Source organism: Jatropha curcas, chromosome 7 (genome assembly GCF_041381405.1).
Source record: "Jatropha curcas cultivar XTBG-Jc1 chromosome 7, XTBG_Jcur_1.0, whole genome shotgun sequence".
In the NCBI taxonomy this organism is placed as follows: domain Eukaryota; kingdom Viridiplantae; phylum Streptophyta; class Magnoliopsida; order Malpighiales; family Euphorbiaceae; genus Jatropha; species Jatropha curcas.
In genome coordinates, this window is record NC_143157.1 from 29,370,005 (window position 1) to 29,394,815 (window position 24,811).

General features: G+C 36.8%; 5 protein-coding genes and 1 pseudogene across 8 annotated transcripts; 1 reads left to right on the forward strand and 5 right to left on the reverse strand.

Annotated features, from left to right (window-relative positions):
* Positions 1–479: 479 nt before the first annotated feature.
* Positions 480–1,925, reverse strand: LOC105643459 (epoxide hydrolase 2). Its single transcript, XM_037635434.2, has 3 exons — positions 1,300–1,925; positions 975–1,216; positions 480–863 (listed from the first exon to the last, which is right to left on the reverse strand). The coding sequence occupies exons 1-3, from the start codon at positions 1,774–1,776 to the stop codon at positions 617–619; spliced, it is 966 nt and encodes a 321-aa protein (XP_037491362.2). The 5' UTR covers positions 1,777–1,925; the 3' UTR covers positions 480–616.
* A 949-nt stretch (positions 1,926–2,874) lies between these two features.
* Positions 2,875–4,261, reverse strand: LOC105643664 (epoxide hydrolase 1-like; annotated as a pseudogene). Its single transcript, XR_016321869.1, has 4 exons — positions 4,248–4,261; positions 3,667–4,162; positions 3,308–3,549; positions 2,875–3,217 (listed from the first exon to the last, which is right to left on the reverse strand). The product of XR_016321869.1 is annotated as an epoxide hydrolase 1-like (transcript).
* A 302-nt stretch (positions 4,262–4,563) lies between these two features.
* Positions 4,564–6,044, reverse strand: LOC105643460 (epoxide hydrolase 2). Its single transcript, XM_089724017.1, has 3 exons — positions 5,392–6,044; positions 5,067–5,308; positions 4,564–4,945 (listed from the first exon to the last, which is right to left on the reverse strand). Exons 1-3 carry the CDS (start codon positions 5,866–5,868, stop codon positions 4,699–4,701), a joined length of 966 nt encoding a protein of 321 aa, XP_089580143.1. The 5' UTR covers positions 5,869–6,044; the 3' UTR covers positions 4,564–4,698.
* An 8,407-nt stretch (positions 6,045–14,451) lies between these two features.
* Positions 14,452–15,670, reverse strand: LOC105643461 (uncharacterized). Its single transcript, XM_012228587.4, has 2 exons — positions 15,252–15,670; positions 14,452–15,155 (listed from the first exon to the last, which is right to left on the reverse strand). The coding sequence occupies exons 1-2, from the start codon at positions 15,336–15,338 to the stop codon at positions 14,694–14,696; spliced, it is 549 nt and encodes a 182-aa protein (XP_012083977.1). The 5' UTR covers positions 15,339–15,670; the 3' UTR covers positions 14,452–14,693.
* Positions 15,671–17,331: 1,661 nt separating this feature from the next.
* Positions 17,332–18,702, forward strand: ATL2 (TOXICOS EN LEVADURA 2). 2 transcript variants are annotated; one of them, XM_012228588.4, is made up of 2 exons: positions 17,332–18,398; positions 18,485–18,702. In XM_012228588.4, the coding sequence occupies exons 1-2, from the start codon at positions 17,570–17,572 to the stop codon at positions 18,490–18,492; spliced, it is 837 nt and encodes a 278-aa protein (XP_012083978.1). In that variant the 5' UTR covers positions 17,332–17,569; the 3' UTR covers positions 18,493–18,702. The 2 variants fall into 2 exon arrangements, with proteins under 2 accessions (XP_012083978.1, XP_089580076.1); XM_089723950.1 differs by having other exon boundaries at positions 17,334–18,702.
* A 1,850-nt stretch (positions 18,703–20,552) lies between these two features.
* Positions 20,553–24,724, reverse strand: HEB2 (condensin-2 complex subunit H2-like protein). Of its 2 annotated transcripts, none has more exons than XM_012228590.4 (11): positions 24,263–24,724; positions 24,056–24,155; positions 23,432–23,538; positions 23,213–23,355; positions 22,689–23,127; positions 22,424–22,593; positions 22,182–22,352; positions 21,998–22,096; positions 21,709–21,810; positions 21,428–21,580; positions 20,553–21,174 (listed from the first exon to the last, which is right to left on the reverse strand). In XM_012228590.4, exons 1-11 carry the CDS (start codon positions 24,444–24,446, stop codon positions 20,794–20,796), a joined length of 2,049 nt encoding a protein of 682 aa, XP_012083980.3. In that variant the 5' UTR covers positions 24,447–24,724; the 3' UTR covers positions 20,553–20,793. The 2 variants fall into 2 exon arrangements, with proteins under 2 accessions (XP_012083980.3, XP_012083979.3); XM_012228589.4 differs by having other exon boundaries at positions 23,432–23,541.
* Between the last annotated feature and the right edge of the window lie 87 nt (positions 24,725–24,811).

The following is a 24,811-nucleotide window of genomic DNA, read 5'->3' on the forward strand; positions in this document are numbered from 1 at the left end:
TTCAAGTTGAAGTAGTTTGAGTGATGAATCATTCTTCCATCTTAATTTTAGAAAGAGTTTACTATATTTTTTTAAATGTTTTTTTTTTTTTTTTTTGTAAAATAATAAAGTTTTATCTATTTAAGTATTTATGTATTGTTTTGTGGATACGGCTGACAAGGTTTACACTAAATAAATTTAGAAGAAAATATCATAAGAGCTCCCTTAGCTTAGTCGGTAGAGTGCATGCTTTTTGGCCATGTGGTCGCGGGTTTGATCCACGGACGGTGGTTTTAATTTTTTAGCCACATATATCATAAATGATTTACTTTACAATTCATTTTTGGCTTCAGTGCTTGAATTTTTTATGCCCCAATTCATGTGCTTTTTTTTTTTCCCTTAATCATATAGTTATCCTTTGCTTTACAATTCATCTTTAGCCTAAGTGCTTCACTTTATTATGTCTTAATTTATGCAATACAAAGTACTAGTATTATATATAAAGCAAACTTACTCTCTTTATTCCATTACTCAAATCATTAGGAGACTTCCTTTATTCCACAAAACATTTGAAAAAAGAAAAAGAGAAGATAAGAACAAACCATAGAAGAGGCATGAGATAGCTCTCTTTCTCAAATCAGAACTTCTTAAAGAAATCATAAATATGGTTATTAATTTCACCAGGCCTCTCTTGATTCAGAAAATGAGCTACTCCTTCCATTACAACAACTTCTTCTAAAATAGGAACATCTCTCTTGAACCCTCCTTTCTCTATGTAGTCCTTGATACCCACAAATCTATAGACAAGGTCCTCATCTCCCACTATGAACTTACTTGGTACTTTCACTTGAGCCTCAGTCCATGGTGCTGTGAGTTCCCAGTTTCTGCATAATTTTAATCAAAACAATAAAACTCTGTTCTTGATTGCAGATATCGATCAATTAAAGCAAATTAAATATTAGATTTGATAATTTATATATATAAGAAAACCTCACCGGTCGAGATTCCGGTAATAGTTCACACCACCGGTAAAGCCTCTCTTGTCAAATTTGGTGGTGTAGTATTGAACTTCTTCCTCAGACAGCCAAGAGGGCAGAATAATTGGATCTCCTGCTGGTCGGCTAAAAACTTTTCCTTTTGGAAAAATAAAAGGACCTGGATTACGGTAAGTCAGGAATTCCTTGATAACTCTCTCTGTACCAAGTTCAGCAAACTCCGCTTCTATGTCTCCATACTCCTACGAGAGAAAAGCAAAATTACCAGCTCAAATTAAGATCAAACAGTAATTTAATATGTGCAATGATCAAATAGCAATAAAACCTGAAATCTGCACATGTAGAAATCATCCCCATACGCAGCTCGAAACGCCTCAACGAATTTCATCTCAGGGTTTCTGGGGAAAAACGGCACGCTCAAGTTCACCAAAGCTTTTACTCTATCTGGTCTAAACAAGCAAAGGTACCAAGCGATGAGGGCACCCCAATCATGGCCCACTACAAAAACTTTCTCCTGCTGTGGTGCCACGGCGTCGAGGAGCCTGATTAAATCGCCAACGATGTGGAAGCAAGTGTAGCTCTGCGGATCAGCCGGCGCATCGGTATCACCGTAGCCTCTCAAATCGGGTGCCACTGCTCGGTAACCTTGAGAAGCCAGAGCAAGGATCTGGTGGCGCCAGGAGTACCATAGCTCCGGGAATCCATGGATGAAGAGAATGACAGGGCCCTGAACTGGGCCCAGCTCCGCCACATGCATGTTAATTCCATTGACATTAACGGTCTTGTGCTCTATGGCCTCCATTTTTTTTACTCTTTTGGTTTTAGTCTGTGGTTTCTTCTACCGCTAAGACACTTATATTTCATATCCTACACGAAGGGAGAGATTTTTTTTGTCATTGTTGTCCAACTGCCATTACGATAATGTTAGTAAGAAGATGACGCTTGGCTTTGCTTGGACTGTATGAAGGAAAAGTTTGATACGGAAAAGCTTTCCCATACCCGATTTATGTCCGATTTAAATATTAGATTAATAAAATTCAGCATTTAAAAAATAAATAACTCTGAACACCTTTTAGAAAATACTGAATTCTATTTATTTTGATACATAAGTGCGGTCATTTATCAGATCTAAATAAATTTTTTCGGTTTGGTATTTAGCTGAAAGGTAAAGTAAATAAAGATTTGATAATTTTTATTATTTATTTTGGTAGTACTAAAAGAAAAAATCAAATATTAACATTATAAAAATATCCACCTCATAAAGCATATTATTTTAAATATGCAAATTGGTTGGATTTATTTTTAAATAAAAATTAATTTATAAACATTAATTTTCTCTAAAGTACATTTTAAAAGATATTAAAATAAAAATATTATAGTTATCAAAGTTTATTTAAATCCTAATAATTATTATTATATTTTTCTTTTTAAAAAGTAATAAGTATTTCAAGATAGCATATATGATATAGGAAATGAGTAATTTTTAATACTCCCTAATCCCCAATTAGAAGGATTGAAAAGGAAGAATTATGTTTTTTTATATACATGAGTCACCAATGAATATATGAGTTATTTGATAGAAAGAAAATTTGAATTTAAAAGACCAATTCAATCACACATAATTGATAATGATTTATGACAATTTAATAATAAATGATATTTATTTATTTTCGGATCATTTGGAAAACTTATTTATTCTTGAAAACAAATTTTCTTTAAAAGAAAGGTACAACCACCACCATAGAAGAGTCATAAGATAGCTCGCTTTCACACATCAAAACTTATTAAAGAAAGCATAAATGTGCTGTATTGCTATTTGTCATATTATATGAAATTTCCTTACGTTTTAACGATCAGAAAATATATTAAGCAAATGCTCAAATCATTATGAAACCTTCTTTATTCCTCAAAACATTTTTTTTTAAATAGAAAAAAAGGGACACAAAAGCACAACCACTACCATACAGAAGGGCATGAAATAGCTCTCTTTCACAAATCAGAACTTCTTCGAGAAATCATAAATGTGCTTATTAATTTCATCAGGCCTCTCTTGATTCAGAAAGTGAGCTACTCTTTCCATTACAACCACTTCTTCTAGAAGAGGAACATCTCTCTTGAACCCTCCTTTCTCTATATAATCCTCTGTACCTATAAATCCATAGGCAAGGTCTTGATTCCCCACTATGAACTTAGTCGGTACTTTGACTTGAGCCCCAGTCCACGGTGCTGTGAGTTCCCAGTTTCTGCATAATTTTAACCAAAACAACGAGAATCAATTTTTGAAGTAACTTAAATATTAAATTTGATAATTTAGAAGTATAATTAATTAATACACTTCCAAATTCCGGTAATAGTTTACACCACCAGTAAAGCCTGTTTTTTCAAATTTTGTGGTTTAGTAGTGAACTTCTTCCTCAGATAGCCAAGAGGGAAGCTGAACTGAACTTCCTGCTGGTCGGCTAAAAACTTTTCCTTTTGGAAAAATGGAAGGGCCTGGATTACGATATGTCAGGAATTGCTTCATAACTCTCTCTATGCCAAGCTCCGCAAACTCGGCTTCTATGACTCCGTACTCCTACAAGAGAAAACAGAAATACCAGGCACCAGCTCGACTTCAGAGTTCAAATTCTGTAATTTAGTATAAGAGAAACGTAGTAATTTAATCTGTGTAATGATTCAATAGTACTAAAACCTGAAATCTCCGCATGTAAAAATCATTTCCATACGCAGCTCGAAAGTTGTCCATATCTTTCATCTAGGGGTTTCTAGGCCAAAACGGCACGCTCAGGTTCACCAAAGCTTTTACTCTATCTGGTCGAAACAAGCAAAGGTACCAAGCCATGATGGCACCCCAGACATGGCCCACTACGAAAACCTTCTCCTCTTGAGGTGCCACGGCATCGATGAGCTCGATGATATCGCTGACGATGTGAAGGCAAGCGTAGCTCTGCGGATCAGCCGGCGCATCGGTATCACCGTAGCCTCTCATGTCCGGAGCCACTGCTCGATAACCTAGAGAAGCCAGAGCGACGATCTGGTGGCGCCAGGAGTACCATAGCTCAGGGAATCTATGGAGGAAGAGAATGACTGGGCCTTCCACTGGGTCCATCTCCGCCACATGCATGTCAATGCCATTGACATTCACGGTCTTTTGATTCTTTTGGGTTGTGCTTTCTACTGCTAGGGAACTTGGATTTCATGTATACTCGTTCTTGGTTTAGATATATAAATATAGCTACGTAAGTGGCGATAAGTTGGCAGTGGCATTATTACTGCCAAATGCCCATTTCTGTGACAGACACTGGAATATTATATTTGAATTGAATTAGTGACAACATTGTTCGCGAACGAACGTTTAATGTAAGCTCAGGAGGTAGAGTCTGAACTCTGAAGCATCACCACACCTGTATTTTTTTGGAGCATTTGAAACGTGCAGCTTAATATTATTGGACTTTGTGTTACGTGACAGTCTAAGCAGAGGCACACGAATATAAGAAAAGAATAAGAGTTTGACTGTTGTCTTCGTGAGATGAGTTATTCGGGATGATAAAATTAAAGTTATATTTAAACTCTAAACATGTATTACATATAAAGCAAACTTACCCTCTTTATTCCATAACTCAAATCATTAGGAAACTTTCTTTATTCCACAAAACATTTGAAAAAGAAAAAGAGAAGATAAGAACAAACCATAAAGAGGCATGAGATAACTCTCTTTCACAAATCAGAACTTCTTAAAGAAATCATAAATATGGTTATTAATTTCATCAGGCCTCTCTTGATTCAGAAAATGAGCTACTCCTTCCATTACAACCACTTCTTCCAAAAGAGGAACATCTCTCTTGAACCCTCCTTTCTCTATGTAGTCCTTCATACCCACAAATCTATAGACAAGGTCTTCATCTCCCACTATGAACTTACTCGGTACTTTCACTTGAGCCTCAGTCCATGGTGCTGTGAGTTCCCAGTTTCTGCATAATTTTAACCAAAACAATAAAACTCGATTCTTGATTGCAGATATCGATCAATTAAAGTAACTTAAATATTAGATTTGATAATTTATATATATATATATATATAAGAAAACCTCACCGGTCGATATTCCGGTAATAGTTCACACCACCAGTCAAGCCTGTCTTGTCAAATTTGGTGGTGTAGTAGTGAACTTCTTCCTCAGACAGCCAAGAGGGCAGAATAATTGGATCTCCTGCTGGTTGGCTAAAAACTTTTCCCTTTGGAAAAATGAAAGGACCTGGATTACGGTAAGTCAGGAATTCCTTCATAACTCTCTCTGTACCAAGTTCAGCAAACTCCGCTTCTATGTCTCCATACTCCTACGAGAGAAAAGCAAAATTACCAGCTCAAATTAAGATCAAACAGTAATTTAATATGTGCAATGATCAAATAGCAATAAAACCTGAAATCTGCACATGTAGAAATCATCCCCATACGCGGCTCGAAACGCGTCAACGAATTTCATCTCAGGGTTTCTGCGGAAAAACGGCACGCTCAAGTTCACCAAAGCTTTTACTCTATCTGGTCTAAACAAGCAAAGGTACCAAGCGATGAGGGCACCCCAATCATGGCCCACTACAAAAACTTTCTCCTGCTGTGGTGCCACGGCGTCGAGGAGCCCGATTAAATCGCCAACGATGTGGAAGCAAGTGTAGCTCTGCGGATCAGCCGGCGCATCGGTATCACCGTAGCCTCTCAAATCGGGTGCCACTGCTCGGTAACCTTGAGAAGCCAGAGCAAGGATCTGGTGGCGCCAGGAGTACCATAGCTCCGGGAATCCATGGATGAAGAGAATGACAGGGCCCTGAACTGGGCCCAGCTCCGCCACATGCATGTTAATTCCATTGACATTAACGGTCTTGTGCTCTATGGCCTCCATTTCCCTTTTTTTTTTTTTCTTTTGGTTTTGGTCTGTGGTTTCTTCTACCGCTAAGACACTTAGATGTCATATACTACACGAAGGGAGAGTTTTTTTTTTTTGACAAAAATGGTGGTGTCGTTATTGCCCGACTGATTTTCCAACAATGTTAGTAAGAAGATGACGCTTGGCTTTGCTTGGATTGGACGAAGGAGGAGTTACCAAAGTCTCAAAAGTAAACTGAAATATGGATCGTACGATTCTAAAGGTCGTTTGATACGGAAAAACTTGCCTGTGCCCCATACATGTCCTATCTAATGATCAAATTAATAAAATTTACTATTTTTATTAAAACGATCATATTTCATATATTTAAAAATAAAATAAATTTAAATATTTTTTAAAAATACCGAATTTCATTTATTTTAGTTTATAAATGCAGTCATATATTGGATCTAGATAAATTTTTTCGATTTGATATTTAGCTGAAAGATAAAGTAAATAAAGGTTTGATAATTTTTATTATTTATTTTGGTAGTTTTAAAAGATAAAATCAAATATTAACATTACAAAAATATCCACCTAATAAAGCATATTATTTTAAATATGCAAATTGGTTGGATTTATTTATAAATAAAAAATTATTTTATAAACATTAATTTTCTTTAAAGTACATTTTATTAAATAAAAATATTATAGTTATCAAAGTTTATTTAAATACTAATAATTATTATTATATTTTTCTATTTAAAAAGTAATAAGTATTTCAAGATAGCATATATGATATAAGAAATGAGTAATTTTTAATACTCCCTGATCCCCAATCAAAAGGATTGAGAAGGAAGAATTATGTTATTTTATATATACGAGTCACCGATGAACATATGGGTTATTCGACAGGAAAAGAACTCGAATTTAAAAGACCAATTCGATCACACATGATTGATAATGATTTATGACAATTTAATAATAAATGATATTTATTTATTCTTCCGATCATTTGGAAAACTTCTTTATTCTTCAGAACAAATTTTCTTTAAAAGAAAGGTGCATCTACCACCATAGAGGAGACATAAGATAGCTCGCTTTCACACATCAAAACTTATTAAAGAAAGCATAAATGTGCTGTATTGCTATTTGTCATATTATATGAAATTTCCTTACGTTTTAACGATCAGAAAGTATATTAAGCAAATGCTCAAATCATTATGAAACCTTCTTTATTCCTCAAAACATTTTTTTTTTTTTTTTAAATAGAAACAAAGGGACACAAAAGCACAACCACCGTACAGAAGGGCATGAAATAGCTCTCTTTCACAAATCAGAACTTCTTCGAGAAATCATAAATGTGCTTATTAATTTCATCAGTCCTCTCTTGATTCAGAAAGTGAGCTACTCCTTCCATTACAACCACTTCTTCTATAAGAGGAACATCTCTCCTGAACCCTCCTTTCTGTATATAATCCTCTGTACCTATAAATCTATAGGCAAGTCTTGATCCCCCACTATGAACTTAGTCCGTACTTTGACTTGAGCCCTAGTCCATGGTGCTGTGAGTTCCCAGTTTCTGCATAATTTCAACCAAAACAACAAGAATCAATTTTTGTAGTAACTTAAATATTAAATTTGATAATTTAGAAGTATAATTAATTAATACACTTCCAAATTCCGGTAATAGTTTACACCACCAGTAAAGCCTGTTTTTTCAAATTTTGTGGTGTAGTACTGGACCTCTTCCTCAGATAGCCAAGAGGGAAGCTGAACTGAACTTCCTGCTGGTCGGCTAAAAACTTTTCCTTTTGGAAAAATGAAAGGACCTGGATTACGATATGTCAGGAATTCCTTCATAACTCTCTCTGTGCCAAGCTCCGCAAACTCGGCTTCTATGACTCCGTACTCCTACAAGAGAAAACAGAAATACCAGGCACCAGCTCGACTTCAGAGTTAAAATTCTATAATTTAGTATAAGAGAAACGCAGTAATTTAATCTGTGTAATGATTCAATAGTACTAAAACCTGAAATCTCTGTTAAAACAAACTACAGTGGAGAATTTACAGATTAAATCTTATGAGATTGATAGAGAATTCCAGCATGTATTTCATTGAAGAATACTGCAGAATTTATACAAGAATGGAAATAACAAACTTCCTATTTAGAAGCCACTCATAAGGTGGATAAAAACTGAATAAAAAATCTGCAACTAAGAGCTAAAAAACAGCCACTAACTTAAGCCACTAACTCCACCATTTGATGCTGTAAAAAAAAAAGAAATAACAGAAAAATATTAACAGTATGCTGGAACTGAAATGCCAGAAATCTAACACTCCTCCATGGCATTTCGGTGACAAACACCAATTCTTTGTCTCAAGTCTTCAAATCTCTCCTTAGGAATGGCCTTGGTAAAAATGTCTGCAAGCTGATTTTCAGATGAGCAATGTACAAGTAGCACTTCGTTAGATTGTTGAACTTCTCTGATAAAATGAAACTTAATTTTGATATGCTTCGTTCGACCATGAAACACTGGGTTTTTGGAGATTGAAACTGCTGAAATATTATCACACATGATCTTTGTAGCTTCTGTCTGCTCACACTGCAAATCTTTTAGCATCTTCCTTAGCCAAATAGCCTGGTTTACAGCAGAGGCAGCAGCAATGTACTCTGCTTCTGCTGTTGATTGAGCTGTAGTTTCTTGTTTTTTTGAGCTCCAACTGAAAAAACTTGTGCCCAATGAAAATAAGTATCCAGAAGTGCTTCTTGAGTCTTCAATACAGCCACCCCAATCGCTGTCACAGTAACCAACCAACTTCAAATTCTCCCCTGCAACTGCTGCAAAGAACATCCCAAATGTGCTGGTTCCTTTTATATACCTTAACACCCTTTTGGCAGCTGTAAAGTGGGTTTCCCTAGGTGAATGCATGAACCTAGAGAGCAAACTTATAGCAAATAGAATGTCAGGTCTGCTAGCTGTAAGGTACAGAAGACTACCAATTAAACTTCTATAGAGGCTTGCATCTACTTTTTCAGCATTTTCATCCTTGCCTAGCTTTAAACCAGTAGAAATTGGAGTGCTTACAGGTTTGCAATCTTGCATTTTAAACCTGTATAAAATATCAGAAATGTATTTCTGCTGACTTATAAAAAAACCATCACTAGTTTGCAGCACCTCCATCCCAAGAAAGTATTTCATGATTCCAAGATCAGTCATCTCAAAGACTTTCTCCATTTCATTCTTGAACTTTTGAATGAGTTCAAGTTTGCTACCTGTCACAAGCATGTCATCAACATAAATTGAAACAACTAAACACTCATCATCTGTATTTCTTACATACAAGGTAGCTTCACTTTGACTTCTGCTAAAGCCAAGTTGCATGAGATGATTGTCCATCCTTTCATACCAAGCTCTCGGAGCTTGTTTTAAGCCATACAAAGCTTTCTTTAGAAGATAAACTTGATCCTCTTTACCAGGAATTAAAAAACCATCAGGTTGCTCTACAAAAATCTCTTCATTGAGAAACCCATTCAGAAATGCTGATTTGACATCAAGTTGGTGAATTTGCCATGAATTGTGAGCAGCAAAAGCAAGAAGGAGTTTGATTGTATCATACCTTGCTACTGGAGCAAAAGTTTCTTGGTAATCCACACCATATTGTTGTGCATATCCCTTCACCACCAATCTGGCTTTATGCTTACAAACTGAACCATCAGAATTAAATTTGGTCTTAAAGACCCACTTTACACCAATCACCTTGCGATTTGCTGGCCTATCAACTAGCTGCCATGTCTCATTCTTGTTGATCATTTCTAATTCAGCTTGCATAGCTCTCCTCCATGCTTGAAATTCTTGTGCTTCAGCGTAGCTTGTTGGTTCATTGACAACCAAGCTACACCTTTCATAAATGTCCTCTAAGGACTTTGTACCTCTCACCGGCAAGTCATCCACCAAATCATCTGCTACAAGTTGAGGTTGCTCTTTTGGAAAGAGATTAGCATGAGTATCCTTTTGATTCTCCCAACACCAAACAGCAGCCTCATCAAACTTTACATCTCTGCTCAAAATTATTTTTTCAGTTTTCAAGCAGAAAATTCTGTACCCTTTACACGATGAACCATAGCCCATGAAAATGCCTTTTTCAGCCCTGTTGTCTAGCTTGCTTCTTTTTGATTCAGATACTTGATAATAACATATACACCCAAAGATTCTGATATGGTTTACAGTTGGCTTGTGGTCATACCAAGCTTCATAAGGAGTCTTGTCTTGCAAAGCTTTTGTGGGAAGTCTATTTAATAAATAGACAGAAGTATTGACTGCCTCTGCCCAGAATTGGTTTGGCATTTGTTTCTCAATTAAAAGACACCTGGCCATCTCCATTATTGTCCTATTCTTCCTTTCAGACACCCCATTTTGTTGCGGAGTGTAAGGTACAGTCATTTGATGTTCAATGCCTGTACTTTTACAAAATTCAGCAAACTGGCGAGAAGTATATTCTCCTCCATTGTCAGATCTTAAAGCTTTAATTTTAAGATTACATTGATTCTCTACTAAAGCTTTAAATTGTTTAAACATATCAAAGACTTCACTTTTGAGTTTAATGAAATAAACCCAACACATCCTGGTGCAGTCATCAATAAATAGGAGAAAATAATTGTTACCACTCAAGGACTTGGTTGTCATCGGACCACACACATCAGTGTGGACGAGTTGAAGTTTCTGATTTGCTCTCCATGCCTGATTTGTTTGAAATGGTAGCTTCGATTGCTTCCCTTGCTGACAGATCTCACAAACTTGAGTATCATAGGAAATTTCAGGCATATCTTCCACCAGACCCTTCTTGTTCATTTCAGCAATTGTTCTTTGATTGAAATGTCCAAGCCTTTTATGCCACAAGTTTGTAATTGAATGCGAAGCACTTGTGTAAGCTTGCTCAGCTGCTTTCTCCCAATTTACCACAAAACTTCTATTTTTCATGCTCACAGTAAATAATTCAACTCCAGAAGGATCAAAAATAGTGCATTTGTGATCCTTAAAAAGAAGTGAATAATTTTTTTCAAGCATTTGCCCAACACTTAACAAATTTTGGCTAATTTCAGGTATGTACAAAACATCAGGAATGGTTTTGATACCTGATTTTGTTAAGACAGCCACTAATCCTCTTCCTTTGACTTCTAGGAATTCTCCATTTCCCACCTTTACTTTGGATTTGTAGGTATCATCAAGAGTCCTGAACATCTCTGCATCATTGCACAAGTGATGAGTGCAGCCGCTGTCGATAAGCCATGCATCAGAGAAGTCATTCATTGAGAAGCAAGTAACTGCAAAAAGTTGCTCCTCCTGTGCATTATTTTCGTCTGCCATTTGAGCTTGAGAAGGTTTTGAGCCTCTGTTTTTGGATTTGCAGACTTTGGATACATGCCCAACCTGCTTACAACTGCCACATACAGCATCAGGCCTCCACCAGCAATATTTCTCAAGATGTGTTGTTTTTTTGCAATGTTTGCAAGAAGGAAACGATTTCTTTGAACTTTCACTGCTATTTCCAGCATCGTGCTTGCCCTTATTTTTCTGTTTGGGATGATGTTTCCCCTTACTAGAGTTTTGCTTTTGCATAGAGAAAGCTCCTTCGGTGAATCTCTCCTGCCTCATATTCCTTCTTTGCTCTTGCGCTTGAAGGGCACTTATTAGTTCACCTAATGAAATCGTACATAGGTCCTTGGACTCTTCAAGAGAAGAAATCTTGGATTCAAACCTCTCTGGAAGAGTCACAAGAACTTTCTCCACAATTCTTGTATCTGAGAAATCTTCACCAAGCAATCTTATGTTATTAACAATCAAAGAAATTCGATCGGCATACTTACTGATTGTTTCATCCTCCAACATGTTCAACGACTCAAATGCCCTTTTCAAGTTCAAAACTTGCATTTGACGTGTTCTATCACTGCCTTGGTATTCTTCCTTCAACCTGTCCCAAGCCTCCTTTGCAGTTTTGCAAGCCATAATTCGGTAGAACACAGAATCTGCTACTGAATTTTGAATAACTGACTTGGCTCTAGATTTCTTTGCTTTTTCTTCACTGTTGGATTTGATTTGTGCTAAGGTGGGGTTTGCTGGTAGAGCAGGAATTGGTTTATCCTCTGTTACAGATTCCCAGAGATCAAAGGCTTCCAAAAAAGCTTGCATCTTCACTGACCAAATGTGATAATTTTGACCAGTTAAGATGATAGGCGGGTTTAAAGATTGGCTGCTGGATGCCATTTGGAGTTTTGGATTAAAAAAACTTTGGTTGTAGTTTGGTCCCGTAAGATAAACTGCTCTGATACCACTGTTAAAACAAACTACAGTGGAGAATTTACAGATTAAATCTTATGAGATTGATAGAGAATTCCAGCATGTATTTCATTGAAGAATACTGCAGAATTTATACAAGAATGGAAATAACAAACTTCCTATTTAGAAGCCACTCATAAGGTGGATAAAAACTGAATAAAAAATCTGCAACTAAGAGCTAAAAAACAGCCACTAACTTAAGCCACTAACTCCACCATTTGATGCTGTAAAAAAAAAAGAAATAACAGAAAAATATTAACAGTATGCTGGAACTGAAATGCCAGAAATCTAACAATCTCCGCATGTAAAAATCATCTCCATACGCAGCTCGAAACTTGTCCATATCTTTCATCTTGGGGTTTCTAGGCCAAATGGTCGAAACAAGCAAAGGTACCAAGCCATGATGGCACCCCAGTCATGGCCCACTACGAAAACCTTCTCCTCTTGAGTTGCCACGGCGTCGATGAGCTCGATGATATCGCCGACGATGTGAAGGCAAGCGTAGCTCTGTGGATCAGCCGGCGCATCGGTATCAACGTAGCCTCTCATGTCCGGAGCCACTGCTCGATAATCTAGAGAAGCCAGAGCGACGATCTGGTGGCGCCAGGAGTACCATAGCTCAGGGAATCTATGGAGGAAGAGAATGACTGGGCCGTCCACTGGGTCCATCTCCGCCACATGCATGTCAATGCCATTGACATTCACGGTCTTTTGATTCTTTTGTGTTGTGCTTTCTACTGCTAGGGAACTTGGATTTCATGTATACTCGTTCCTGGTTTAGATATATAAATATAGCTACGTAAGTGGCGAAAAGTTGGCAGTGGCATTATTACTGCCAAATGCCCATTTCTGTGACAGACACAGGAGTATTATACTTGAATTGAATTAGTGACAACATTGCTCGCGAACGAAATTTTAATGTAAGTTCAGTAGGTAGAGTCTGAACTCTGAAGCATCACCACACCTGTATTTTTTTGGAGCATTTGAAACGTGCAGCTTAATATTATTGGACTTTGTGTTACGTGACAGTCTAATGGGCTCGTTGGGTCTGCAGATACGAATTTCAGGTCTTTAGGGCTTTCTTCTTGGACCTGATTGCTTATTAGTTAAATTTGCTTTCAATAGGATTCTTTTGGGCCCATAAGGAAAAACGCCTGAATGCATTATTGGTATTTTCATCTCTTTTGCATGTTCTGTAATATTTTTGCTAGTAAATTTTGTAGGTTCGAATTTTAAAAGTTTCAACTTTGAGAAATACAAATTTAAAGTTTATTTTCAACTAGGTAAATGAATATAACATTGTTATTATTACATTATTTGTATTTTTATCTCTTTTTCTCAAATATTCATTTTCTGTTGTCTTAATTATGCTAGATAGCTACTTGTCAAAAGATTGAAGTGATGATGGTGATCTTCAACAAACTTTTTCTAATGAAAAAGCTTAATAATTTCTCTTTTTTCTTTTTCCTTAAATATTTTCCATTGGAAGTTTATTGTGTTTGGGCCATGCAAGCAATACAAAGGAGTAGTCTTTTCCTCTAAAGTCTAAATTAACAATACAATGCTCTTATCTTTTTATCAACTTTAAGCATGCCATTAGCTTTATCAAAAGAAAATTAAGAGACATCGCTCTATATGTTTTTATTTATGTTTCATAAGTACTTCTATACAATTTTTTTTTACGTGAGATTTAATTTATATAAAAAAAAAATTAAATGAACAGATATGGCACATGATCTGCGAACCCGCCGCTCCTTATTTTGTAGCTTAGCCAACTCATCTGAAACCGACGTTTCCCAACTTCCCCCTCCTCTTTAAATAATTAACTGCCTTTACCGAAGAAACCAATCTAAAATTTCCGCTCTATTCAAATTTTTAACGGACCGTTGTGGGTCCAAACGTACACGTGGAGATTCCAATGTACCAATAATAATTAATAATATGTACTGTATCTTCCATCTCCTGCAAGTAACCCCCTTCAATGCCGTGTGTGGATGTATTATAGGCCTGTACCGCACTGTCCGCTATCGGTTTTTATTGTCCAATTTGAATATTCAATCCCCAATAAATCGAAAAGCTATCCCCAGATTCAAAAAAGTACCATAATTTGAATATTCAATCCCCAATAACCAATCCAGTACTTGTAATACCTGCCTAACCTAAGATCTGTCAATTAATTGGTTTAACCACTAACAAGGGTGAGAGAAAGGGAGAAGTGACTTCGTCAAACTGCTGAGCAGTCGCATTAGTTGCAAAAATCAATAAAGTGAGCAAAAGAAAATGTAAAAAAGAGGGAAGTATCTCATCCAATCCAACAATCTTACAAAAGGATCAAATACCTTTTGCAGTTTGCACAATTACCTGAAAAAGATTCAGAAAAAGGGGATAACCCAAGATGACAATTGTAATAATGGTTAAAACCCAAAACAGAAAATCACACCCATATCCAAACCCACAAGTGAGCAGTCACTGGTCAGTGAAATCCTAAAAACAAAAGCTGATCAGACCACAGCTCAAAAAAATTTAAGTAACCAAATATATTGGCATAGCAGAAGTGGACATCCTCTGTTGTTCTTGCTGCTCCATGTTTAGCTCTCTTAGACTCAAATACGGTATATCCAAATCTCCTTTCCTAGTTGGAGTTAGAGTTCCGGCGAGCGGACCCGATGACGGACGACTAGTGGTCCTGTACGGAGTATTTGACCCGCTTCTGCTTTCAGTTATGTACACAGGACCCGATATTGATGCCCTGAATGCTCTAGCTCTAGCTTTATGTACATCTTCATTAGCAAGATCGTCATGGTCGTTGCTGTGGATCCACTTCCATTTGAAGAATAAAAATGCCTTTCTCCACCAACGCTTCTTCTTCGTCTTGTGGTTCTTTCTGTTAGTTTCGTCTTTCGAAATGGGTTTTGAGAGTTTGAAATGCAACGAGTCTATAGACCTCGCCGTTTCTTTCTTGTGCTTTCTTGCTTCTTCCAAGAACTTCAAATTCAAATTAAAAAGAAACAAGAAAATGGGTCAGTCTCAATAAAAGAATAATATATACAGAACAAGAATTGGAGAATTTAAGAGAAAAACCTGAAAGTAGTCGATTTGTGGGTCAAAGCCATAGTCGCTGAAGTGTTGAGGCTCAGGCATAGGAAATATGGGAGACTTGTTTGCCATTGAAATTCTTCTAGGTTTGAATTTATACAGGAAGAGGAGTAAGGCGACAGAAACTGCAGATGAGCTTTAGCAAGAAAGGAAAAAATAGTGGGCTTTAATGTTTAGCTAAACTTAGGTTTGGGGCTCAAGGCGATGAGAATTTGGGAATGGCCGTTGGAAAATAGTTAAACCTAGTAAATGGTGTTACTGTTAGGATTTTTGAAGTTCAATGGATTCGATTCCTTTAAATTTATAGTACTTCTACTACACCATTTATTAAATCTCACTCACTCGTCTGAGTTCTGACAGTGGGAGATTATTAAAAGCAACAATGGCCCCAGTTTTACTCCCTCGGCCCCAGTTTTACTCCCTCTGCCCACATGCTGTGAAGCAGAAACGTGCCATCAAGATTTACGCAACCCTATATATACTACATATATATTTCAATTTGGTTATTTTAGTTAGTAAATTTTAAATTTTAAATTTTCAGTCTTCGAGTATGTCCTGATCGCAAAATAAAAATCAAAATAGACGAATTGGGACAGAGGAATAAATTAGTGCCGTCTACGCTTTGGTATGATATTTGTAGCTTTGAATTTTGTCTCCCAACATTCAATGATATTAGACAAGAAGATGGTACCTGCTCCATATATCGGTTAATAAATTAAAAGAGACAAACGGTTTTATCAAGCAGAATTTTTCTGATTAGAAAAAAAAAAGTAAAATTTTTATAAAAAATTATTTTTTAATTGGTTTGCATGAGACCGCTCATACATCGGGTGTAAATAAAATTTTGCATGAAAAACATTGTTAAAGTTTGTTTTTAAAAAATGATTTATTTTGTGTAACATATTTTTAAAGCTTAGATTTTATCAATTATTCACTATAATGGTCAATGCTTTATAATGAAATCTCTTTAATAATTGATAAATAGGTAATATTTATAATTTTCATATTGAGAAATTTATTGTCTACACTTGGTGTTTAGGTCACTCATATATTAAATTAATAAAAAAAATACATTTTTTAAAATATTATTGTTGTGTTTTTTTAGTTGATTTGATATAGATAAGTCGCCGGAGAACTTAAAAATGTAAACCGTAGTAAACTAAGAAAGCAGCAGATGAAATAAAAAAGAAAAGAAAAGAACAAGTGGAGTCCACGGGATTTTTCTGCACCAAAAGATAGATATGATTACAAGAGCAGTGAAGACCGTGAGAGTTGAATCAAAACTTTCACGTGCATGCTATGCAAAAGGGACTCCTCACCAATACACACAATCAATAACTTCCTCGTGACCTTTCCCCTCCCAGATTGGGGACTTGAATGCACCTGCAAACCCATAATCCAATGAATATATTTCTTTTGTTTAAAAAAAAAAATTAAAAGCTTTGAAAAATTTGGGCCCGCCAACTATAAGAAAGCCCAATTTTCTTTCTTATTGATGAGGCCCACTAAGATGGACTTGTCTTGAGGGACAGCATAAGATGGGCTGCCCGTTATACCGCCAGCCCATAATGATCATTATTTTTCATGGCAAAACATTATAATATCATTGCAGTATGCAAATAAAAAATCTGGAGGGAAAAAAGAGAAAGTAAATGGACAAAATAGCTGCAACTTCTTAGCAAAAAGACAATCCTTCACCTTCTCCACTCAGCCTTGGGAGCAGTTTTACCCTAACTCACCGCGTAAGACCCAAGGAAAAGGTTAAGCAAGTGTCAGTGTCAATTCAGTTGCTTCCGTCACAGTTATGAAATTGGGAAGCGGATTAAGGAAAGGGATGCACCAAATTATGGTTTCATATGTCAAAGTAGTTGCTAAGCTTTTGGAAACTTTCTTTTATTTTTTTTCCCCATTAATAAAATCCAGAGATTAATCCTGCTAATAATGTCATAAAAATAAAAATAAAAATAAAGGACATTTCAGTCAATTCCTCAAAATCCCGCGTCAACCCTGGCGACTGGCATCTGTTTTTAGACCATCACACACTCCTAGCCTACTGTATAATAATAGCATTAGCACAGCAGAGGTGTGTGAAACCTAAACAAACCATCCATCTCCATTTCTAAGAAACCTTCAAGAACCTTCCTTTTATATTTCCTTCTCCTTATGTGCGAATCCCTTAACACTATCTCTTCAATTCTCCCCTACTAAAGCCCCCCTCACTCTCCTCTTTCTTTCATAATCAAACGCTCATTTCCGTCTCTCCCAACAAAATTCGCTGAGAGAGAAAGCATAAACAAGCTCTAATGGATTCGGATCCCCGAGATAGTAACAATGATCTGGCCAGCAGAAGCTACGCCATAAGTGGTAGGATAATGTTAAGTGCGATTGTTATTCTTTTCTTTGTGGTTATTTTGATGGTTTGTCTCCATCTCTATGCCCGTTGGTACCTTCTCAATGCTCGCCGCCGCCAAATCCGCCGTGTCCGAAACCGCCGTACTCATTTAGTCTTCTACGTTGACCCCTCCGACCCTAACGCCGCTCATGTAACTGTCCCATCTCGCGGCTTGGATCCTGCTGTCCTAAAATCGCTGCCCGTATTTGATTATTCATCGAAAACCCACCCGGATTCGATTGAGTGTGCCGTCTGCCTATCCGAATTCGAAGAGAATGAAAAGGGTCGAACCTTACCCAAATGTAATCATAGCTTCCACATCGAGTGTATTGATATGTGGTTCCATTCGCATTCCACTTGCCCTCTCTGCCGCTCCCCTGTTGAACCCGTACCAGAAAACGCCGTGCAGGTAGATTCGTCGTCGGAGATTATTGAAATTGGGTCCGACTCTGGTTTGTGCGCCACGTGCCAGCACAATGAAGACCATGTGGGTGCTTCGACCTCGTCGTTTGGGGGTCGAAGGAAACCAGCGGAGCTCCTGGGTGTGACGATAGAAGTTCCTAGAAGAAATGGGAACTTTGAGGACGAGTCAGCCATCGAATCGCCGGCATATCGGTCGCCTATGAGTCGCATGTTGTCATTTAGGAGGATTCTTAGTAGAGAAAGAAGAGGGAATGTGTCTCCTTCAGTGAACCCCACAAGTTGTGGTGGGTCGGTCACCGAGTCAGACTTCGAGAGAGGTAGAGATGAGACTCAGCAAACTCGGTGTAAAATTGGCAGTGACTCCACTGTATGATTAAACTGACACGTGTCTGTTATCTTATAGGGCGTTGAAGAGGAAACATTCGGCCACTGTCAGGTGTCCTGTCACTTGTCTCGAGGCTGTAGCGTGGAGAGAGAGTAGTAAATGAGGGCAATGTTTATGTACTCGTGGCAGTTGATGGGTCCCATCTTGTGGATTCATCGCCGCCTTGGGATACCGAGTTTGACTTTACCTTGTATATATTTATCACATTTCATTAATTTAATTTTTTTCCTTTTTAATCCTTTTTCATAAAATTAGAGGATTAATGATATTTAAATGTCTTATAATTTTTATCCTAATTTTTTTATTTTTCTTAAATTATAAATAAACCCCCATGTCTCAAAATGTAATTCTTTTAAGGCTTTTGGATGGGATTAAAAAAATAATTAATTATCATTAATTATAACTAAATCAATGATAATTATTATAAGTTGATAAAATTATTATTAATTTGAAAATAAAAAATAACTTGTGTAAATGAGCTATTGTATCTAATGTAAGGATAATTTTGAAATACTATTATTTATTGTTTTTTAAAATATTCAAGATAATTTATATTTTAGACAAAATATTCATCTAAAAATAATTTATATTCGAAAATAACTTATGTCAAGGGTTCGAGCTGTCTCAGTTTGTCTTAATTAGGCGACCATGGTCAAGTTAAGCCAACCAAACAAACTAAACCCATTAACTAACGTATAATCAAAAGTTTGAAACTGAATTATTCCTTCTATCCCAAAAAATTATTAATCTACTTTTGAAATTCTGAATAACCAAATTGAACAAAGTAAAATAAGCTGCGAGTAAATATCAGTTCCCCCTCCATGTTTTTCTTACCAAAGGTTGGCCACATAATTTGTCCTTTGCATTGTAGTTTTTCTTTTTACGCGCTTTTTATCAACCACAGACACATACATTTCTTTCTTTTTCTTCTGTTTTTATCTATGGATCATTCAGATTTGGATTGTAGTGGTCTTTAACCCTCTGCAACTGCAATTTCATTGAAATTTTTCAAAGAGCTTTAACATTATCTATAACAAACGTGACCAAACTATGATAATCAATGATTTTGTTGGTAGTAAAGATTTGTCACTATCGCAGGAATGGCTTCTTTCCCTAGCTCAGGTATCGGAGTTACTCAGAAATAGAAATATCAAAAGAGAAGCAAGTGAAATGATCAACGGGTCAGATTGCGTGTTGTAAAGACTAAAGATCGGAATTACAGTTACTGTTACTGTTACTGTTAGACCCACCATGCTTGTGGGTCCCATGTCCAAATAATACGACGTCTCGGTTTAGTGTTGCCCCACACGCTTTCGTACCAATTGCTGACGTACTTAATTTTTGGATTTTTATGGCATAAACAAACATTAAATTGGAGCCAAGTCAAAACTATGAGTGTGATGGTGATCTGGAACACGTCCCACCGGATGCATTTTCAACGGTTCAGATTTGGTGGGTGTAGGCTATGAAGAAAATGAGCAAACTTTGAGAAGTTACTGCCTACTGCCAAGGTCTAGGAGTAGGAATGCAATTTACGCGTAATCGTTGAAATTTTGGCAGGTTATTTCGTCATCTCAACGAGTTGATTCCATTAAGTTATACAAGTCAATGTGCACTTTCTCGCTCAATGCTTGCTTGACTAAGAAAATTGCTCTAGTATCATACGATGTTTGGCGTTTACCTTTCCCAATCTATATTTCGTAAAACAGATTAATTGATTGTATATACTTTATTTATGATTTCGTCTTCAGTTACTTTTTAAAATTTTTTTCATGAATGCGTTAGAATTTAATATATTCTTCTTTTACCATAGTTAGAAGGGACGATAATCATTTATCATATCGAATTTGTATTATTTCTTATAGAAATTGAAGCTGAATTTTTCAAACTTGTGATAAAGCTTTATTTTTAAGAAAAGGGTAGAGCAAATATTTTCCCATAAGAGTTGTTACTTTTGACGGCATTTAACAATATTTACTTACCAATTTGATTAATTATCAACGTTATTTGCTAATTTTTGTAAAAGATTGAGCTAAGGATGCTCATTTTAGTAATTTGTAATAAACCAAACCACTGCTAATCACACTGACTGAAAAAGGTTAATCAATTGGTATTACATCGAAGCGTAACAGGATCATTCTACACTTGAAGTTAGTATGTGTTGTACAAGGCTTTTTCATCTCAAAGCACATCTTCATAATAAATTAAAGATATTACAGATCACAGCTAAACATTGTCAGCAACCTAGAATTACTAAAATGTAATCACATTCTAAATGCTATGAGCCACAACAAAGTTGAATGGATGAGTCACCTACAAATTCTGTGTCACCGTGTGGAATTTAGGTCTACTGCTTCAACAAATCGAGATCTTCGTCTCCTCTTGCCCTCAGGAGTGCACCTCACACCACCACCAACCTTCCCAAGTTTCGCAGAAAATTTGCAGTTTGGTTGTTTTAACACTGTTGATCCACTTTGTGGAGATGAATTGATGCGTGGGGATGCATCTCTACCAAACTTTTTCTCTGAATTCTCATTGCATCCTTTCCTAATTGGTGATTTAACTCTCTTTTTGGGCAATCGGAAGGGTGTTTCCTTCCATCTCTTGTCATGACCAAGAAGCCGAACATGGAAAGGATTCACAGCCGTATAACAGATGGAGTCACCACCCACTCCACTTCTCTTCAGATCAACGTCTCCATTGTTCACCTGAAAATTAGCAACATTAAATACCAACTCTACCACATTCAGAAAGCACAACTTCAATCAACTTTGATAACATAATAGGGAAAGCCAATGTCAGACATCAAAAATTTTACCAACTTCTTAGGAGAAATTAAATTAATGAACATCAAATCAAAGATAGATGCTTTGAGCGAAATCGCTGAGGGTATTGGCCTTATGCTAAAACAACCTATAACTAACCAGACCCAACAAGCCTGGACTGTAAAAAGGAGTTTACCAGCTGAAGAAGTGCTGAAAACGTTCGAGCCACATCGTGCTTTGCTTGGCCCTTCACAACATCAGCAAACGACATGGCGTTATCACAGTCATGAGACAATTTGTCAAGAATTCTTTCTCCGTAGCCATGAATATCAAATGGAGGGCGTGAATCCTATCAGATACAAAAGTTTCCTTCAATTTAAAGGAATTAAATATTTGAGGAGAATAAATAAAACAAGCAACGCATACTGATGGAATTGATCAAGGTTTAAGTGAGATAATTAAAGAGCTGGAATTTACTTGCTCTGCCAAGTTGTGCTCAATCTTTTGTTTCCATGATGAAACCCGAGTAGCCAATTCAGTCTGTTTTTCAGATTCAGCAATGTTAGCAAGGAGCGCCTCCTGCATGACAAAAGGCCATCAGGTAATAACCAGCAACATATGAACAGCAGAATCTTGTAAAATCCATTAAATTGTGATGTAGTTCCTTTCTAAATACAATTAGGATGAACTTAATCCAATTCAATCCAATCCAATTCAATCCAACTGGGTTACGGATGTAGCTAAATTCCAAAAAATACATGCTTACAAGGTGAGAGCGACAAAGGTCTTCTAGGCTTGCTTGGGAACTTGGATCTTCTTGTCCAAAAGCTTCATTAGTGTTAAAGTGCGTGGAGCTATCATGACACTGTAAAACCAGCCAATAAGCAATCTCCCATTTTTTTACTACACTATTCTGATGTAAACATTAATGAAAACATAAACCTACCAACCTTCTCATGGTGAAGAGGTAAATCCCCATCCACATACATATTTTCAGGTATATCATCATCAGGCTGTTCAAAGTCTGGGATTCCACTGTCATGTCCATTTCCTTCATCATCATTCCCAGTACTACCAAAAGTATCATTTGCGCTGTAACCTTCATTAAGGGACTGCCGTAGCTGCAACAGGGACACCAGGAATCATGCAACAGTCACAAGTTTGGAAAGACAGATTTCAGGGAAATCAGTACCTTTTCATATAAGGGAATAGAGTTCCCCTTTATTTGAGATCTATTGCATCGTGCTTCCCATATTTCTGTGAGCTCAGGACTGATAGTACCACGCATCCTTGCAAGTGGAAACAGAGTAGTTATAGACGTCTGCTTAGCAGAATTTGACTCATTCCTTCTGTAAGGTTTTACTGCTTGTTAACAAAAATCCAAGACAAGTGAACATTAGGTGCATAAAGAAATTATTATGGTAAACAGAACTAAGAGAAACAGTTCCTTTAACAACCTTTCCTAAAAGGTTTCACTTTTAAGCTCCCAGGTTCGTGGGGATTCAAAGGCTTCCATGGATCATCATCATCATCTTCTGAATCCTCCAAGTTCCCAGGCCCTGAATATCTATCGTCCATATCAAAGCCATGATTACTGTCTCCAAAATTATCGTAGGCAGAAGGATCCTTCATCATTGTATGATTATCAACTCCAACACCACAATCAGCTGTAGAAGGATGGTGGAGATTCGTATCTGCATTGTTTCCAAGAGATGACTTACGTGCAGTTCCTCCTGAGCACATAGTGGGGGATTGAAAGCTCTTGCGAACTGAACTGCCCCTGTAAGTACTATTTTGTTGTTTCCCAACTTCATCTCCCTTTAAAAAATTATTCACTGCCACAGCATCACTTGGGTCTAAAAGAATAAAATCCCTGTAGAGATCGTGGGTGGCTAACTGTCACCATGCAGAAAAAGAAAAATGCTTAGATCAGGCAGGTAGCGAAGACATTGACATGCTAAAAAGCGGATGAATGTCATACCAGGTATGACTCCAATTCCCCCCCATCACCAGTGGTATCCAAGCAATCACCTTCAAGAACAACAAGATTTGCCGGAGGTTTCACAAAGTGATATGTAGAAGCATCTTTGCTGGTTGAAGCATCTAAGCAATTCCTTGATTCAACTGCAATATAATGAATATTTCAGCCAATATTTGCATTATAACTTCACTAACACCGATTGGCGTAAAAAAAACCCACCTGGGACATCATCCAAGCCCCAAAAATGATCGTTGTCTTCATCAGGAACAGAGTGGGAACCAATTTGATCGGCCTGGACTGATGTACCCTCTGATTGCTCCTGCTGACTGCTAAAAATGTATAAAATCAACAGACACTACTGTGATGGTTTATGGCATGCACAACAAGGCTGTAATTAAATGTGGTCAATAAATTACTTACTGATTCACCCATCAAAGCCAAACGAGTAAACTTACAAATTAGAAAGAATAGATGTTGACAACGTGTATATATATATATAATTAGAAAATTTTGGAAAATAAAACACATTTGAATGTGGCAATAATAAAAATTTAAAATAAAGGCACAATGACAGAATTGAAAGTTATCCATTCTACTGCACACAATGATGGCTTAGCTATCAGAATATGTAATGTTCTATTATTATTATTATTATTATTATAATTTTGAATTTAATGTAAAAAAGTGGTCTGAACTCTGAAGTGATCGAACAAGTCCTCTAAAATGTAAACTCAGCAAATCGCAAACAAATTGAATTTTAACAAGAAAAGTTGTCCAATCAAAAATCATCAAAACTCAACCAAAACTTCCATAAAGAAAAAAGGGGAGAAAGAGAAAACGAACCTGTTTTGAGAAAGAAACTCCAAAGCATGCAGAACCAAATTGTATAAATACTCGACCTTTCGGCTATACACCTGAACAGAACCTTGAAGCAGCAAAGCAGCTATATTTCCCAAAACAGATAGCAACCATTAGACATGAGAACAAAAGGGGAAAAAAAGTGGAAAAAATTTAAATTTGTTACTACATAAGTGCAATGAAAACCAACACCTTCAGCGAAATTAACAGATATGTTGGTGGCATAGTATTCGGAACCAGTAATTTCACCGGAGCAAATTTTCAAGAGGTAGTCTTCGAGCTTCTTTGCAAGATCTACGTCCCAATTGGCCTCTAAGTCGCGCTCTGCCTGCACAGTGTGGAGCTTACTTGGAGGCGGTTCTCTGTTGTTAGTCATGACGAATTAGATTTTACATGGTGTTAGGGTTTCAATTGGCAATTTGGTACCCTAGGGTTTGTACTTGGATGGAAAATGGGGGAAAATGCACAAAGATTGGAATGGTACGGTGGGATTATAATTTGCTTGGTTTTCTGGATAAAGTTTCGATTGTTGCTGGCTGATGCAATTGGGAATGGACGAGAGGTGAAGAGAAAGACTGTCGGATTTAGAGAGGAGAAGTTCAAAAGTTTCGATTGACTGTTTTCCCGCTCGTCCTCCTCTAATCAGTCCAATTCCAATTTCTTTTTAATAATTTTATTTTAATTTATATTGGGTTCCCAAGTCAACATCTAGACACAGGCCCAACCTAGCCCAATTATTTT

Bases quoted from the DNA above. Each gene is read 5' to 3' on its own strand.
- LOC105643460 (XM_089724017.1), bottom strand. From the start codon at position 5,868: ATGGAGGCCATAGAGCACAAGACCGTTAATGTCAATGGAATTAACATG. The intron at 5,309-5,391 runs GTTTTATTGCTA...TTTCTCTCGTAG, and splicing joins TCTACATGTGCAGATTTCAG to GAGTATGGAGACATAGAAGC. The intron at 4,946-5,066 runs GTGAGGTTTTCT...AAAATTATGCAG, and splicing joins TATTACCGGAATATCGACCG to AAACTGGGAACTCACAGCAC.
- LOC105643459 (XM_037635434.2), bottom strand. From the start codon at position 1,776: ATGGAGGCCATAGAGCACAAGACCGTTAATGTCAATGGAATTAACATG. The intron at 1,217-1,299 runs GTTTTATTGCTA...TTTCTCTCGTAG, and splicing joins TCTACATGTGCAGATTTCAG to GAGTATGGAGACATAGAAGC. The intron at 864-974 runs GTGAGGTTTTCT...AAAATTATGCAG, and splicing joins TATTACCGGAATCTCGACCG to AAACTGGGAACTCACAGCAC.
- LOC105643461 (XM_012228587.4), bottom strand. From the start codon at position 15,338: ATGGCAAACAAGTCTCCCATATTTCCTATGCCTGAGCCTCAACACTTC. The intron at 15,156-15,251 runs GTTTTTCTCTTA...TTGAATTTGAAG, and splicing joins CACAAATCGACTACTTTCAG to TTCTTGGAAGAAGCAAGAAA.
- HEB2 (XM_012228589.4), bottom strand. From the start codon at position 24,446: ATGACTAACAACAGAGAACCGCCTCCAAGTAAGCTCCACACTGTGCAG. The intron at 24,156-24,262 runs GTGTTGGTTTTC...TGGGAAATATAG, and splicing joins ATCTGTTAATTTCGCTGAAG to CTGCTTTGCTGCTTCAAGGT. The intron at 23,356-23,431 runs GTGGGTTTTTTT...ATTATATTGCAG, and splicing joins GGGCTTGGATGATGTCCCAG to TTGAATCAAGGAATTGCTTA.
- ATL2 (XM_089723950.1), top strand. From the start codon at position 17,570: ATGGATTCGGATCCCCGAGATAGTAACAATGATCTGGCCAGCAGAAGC.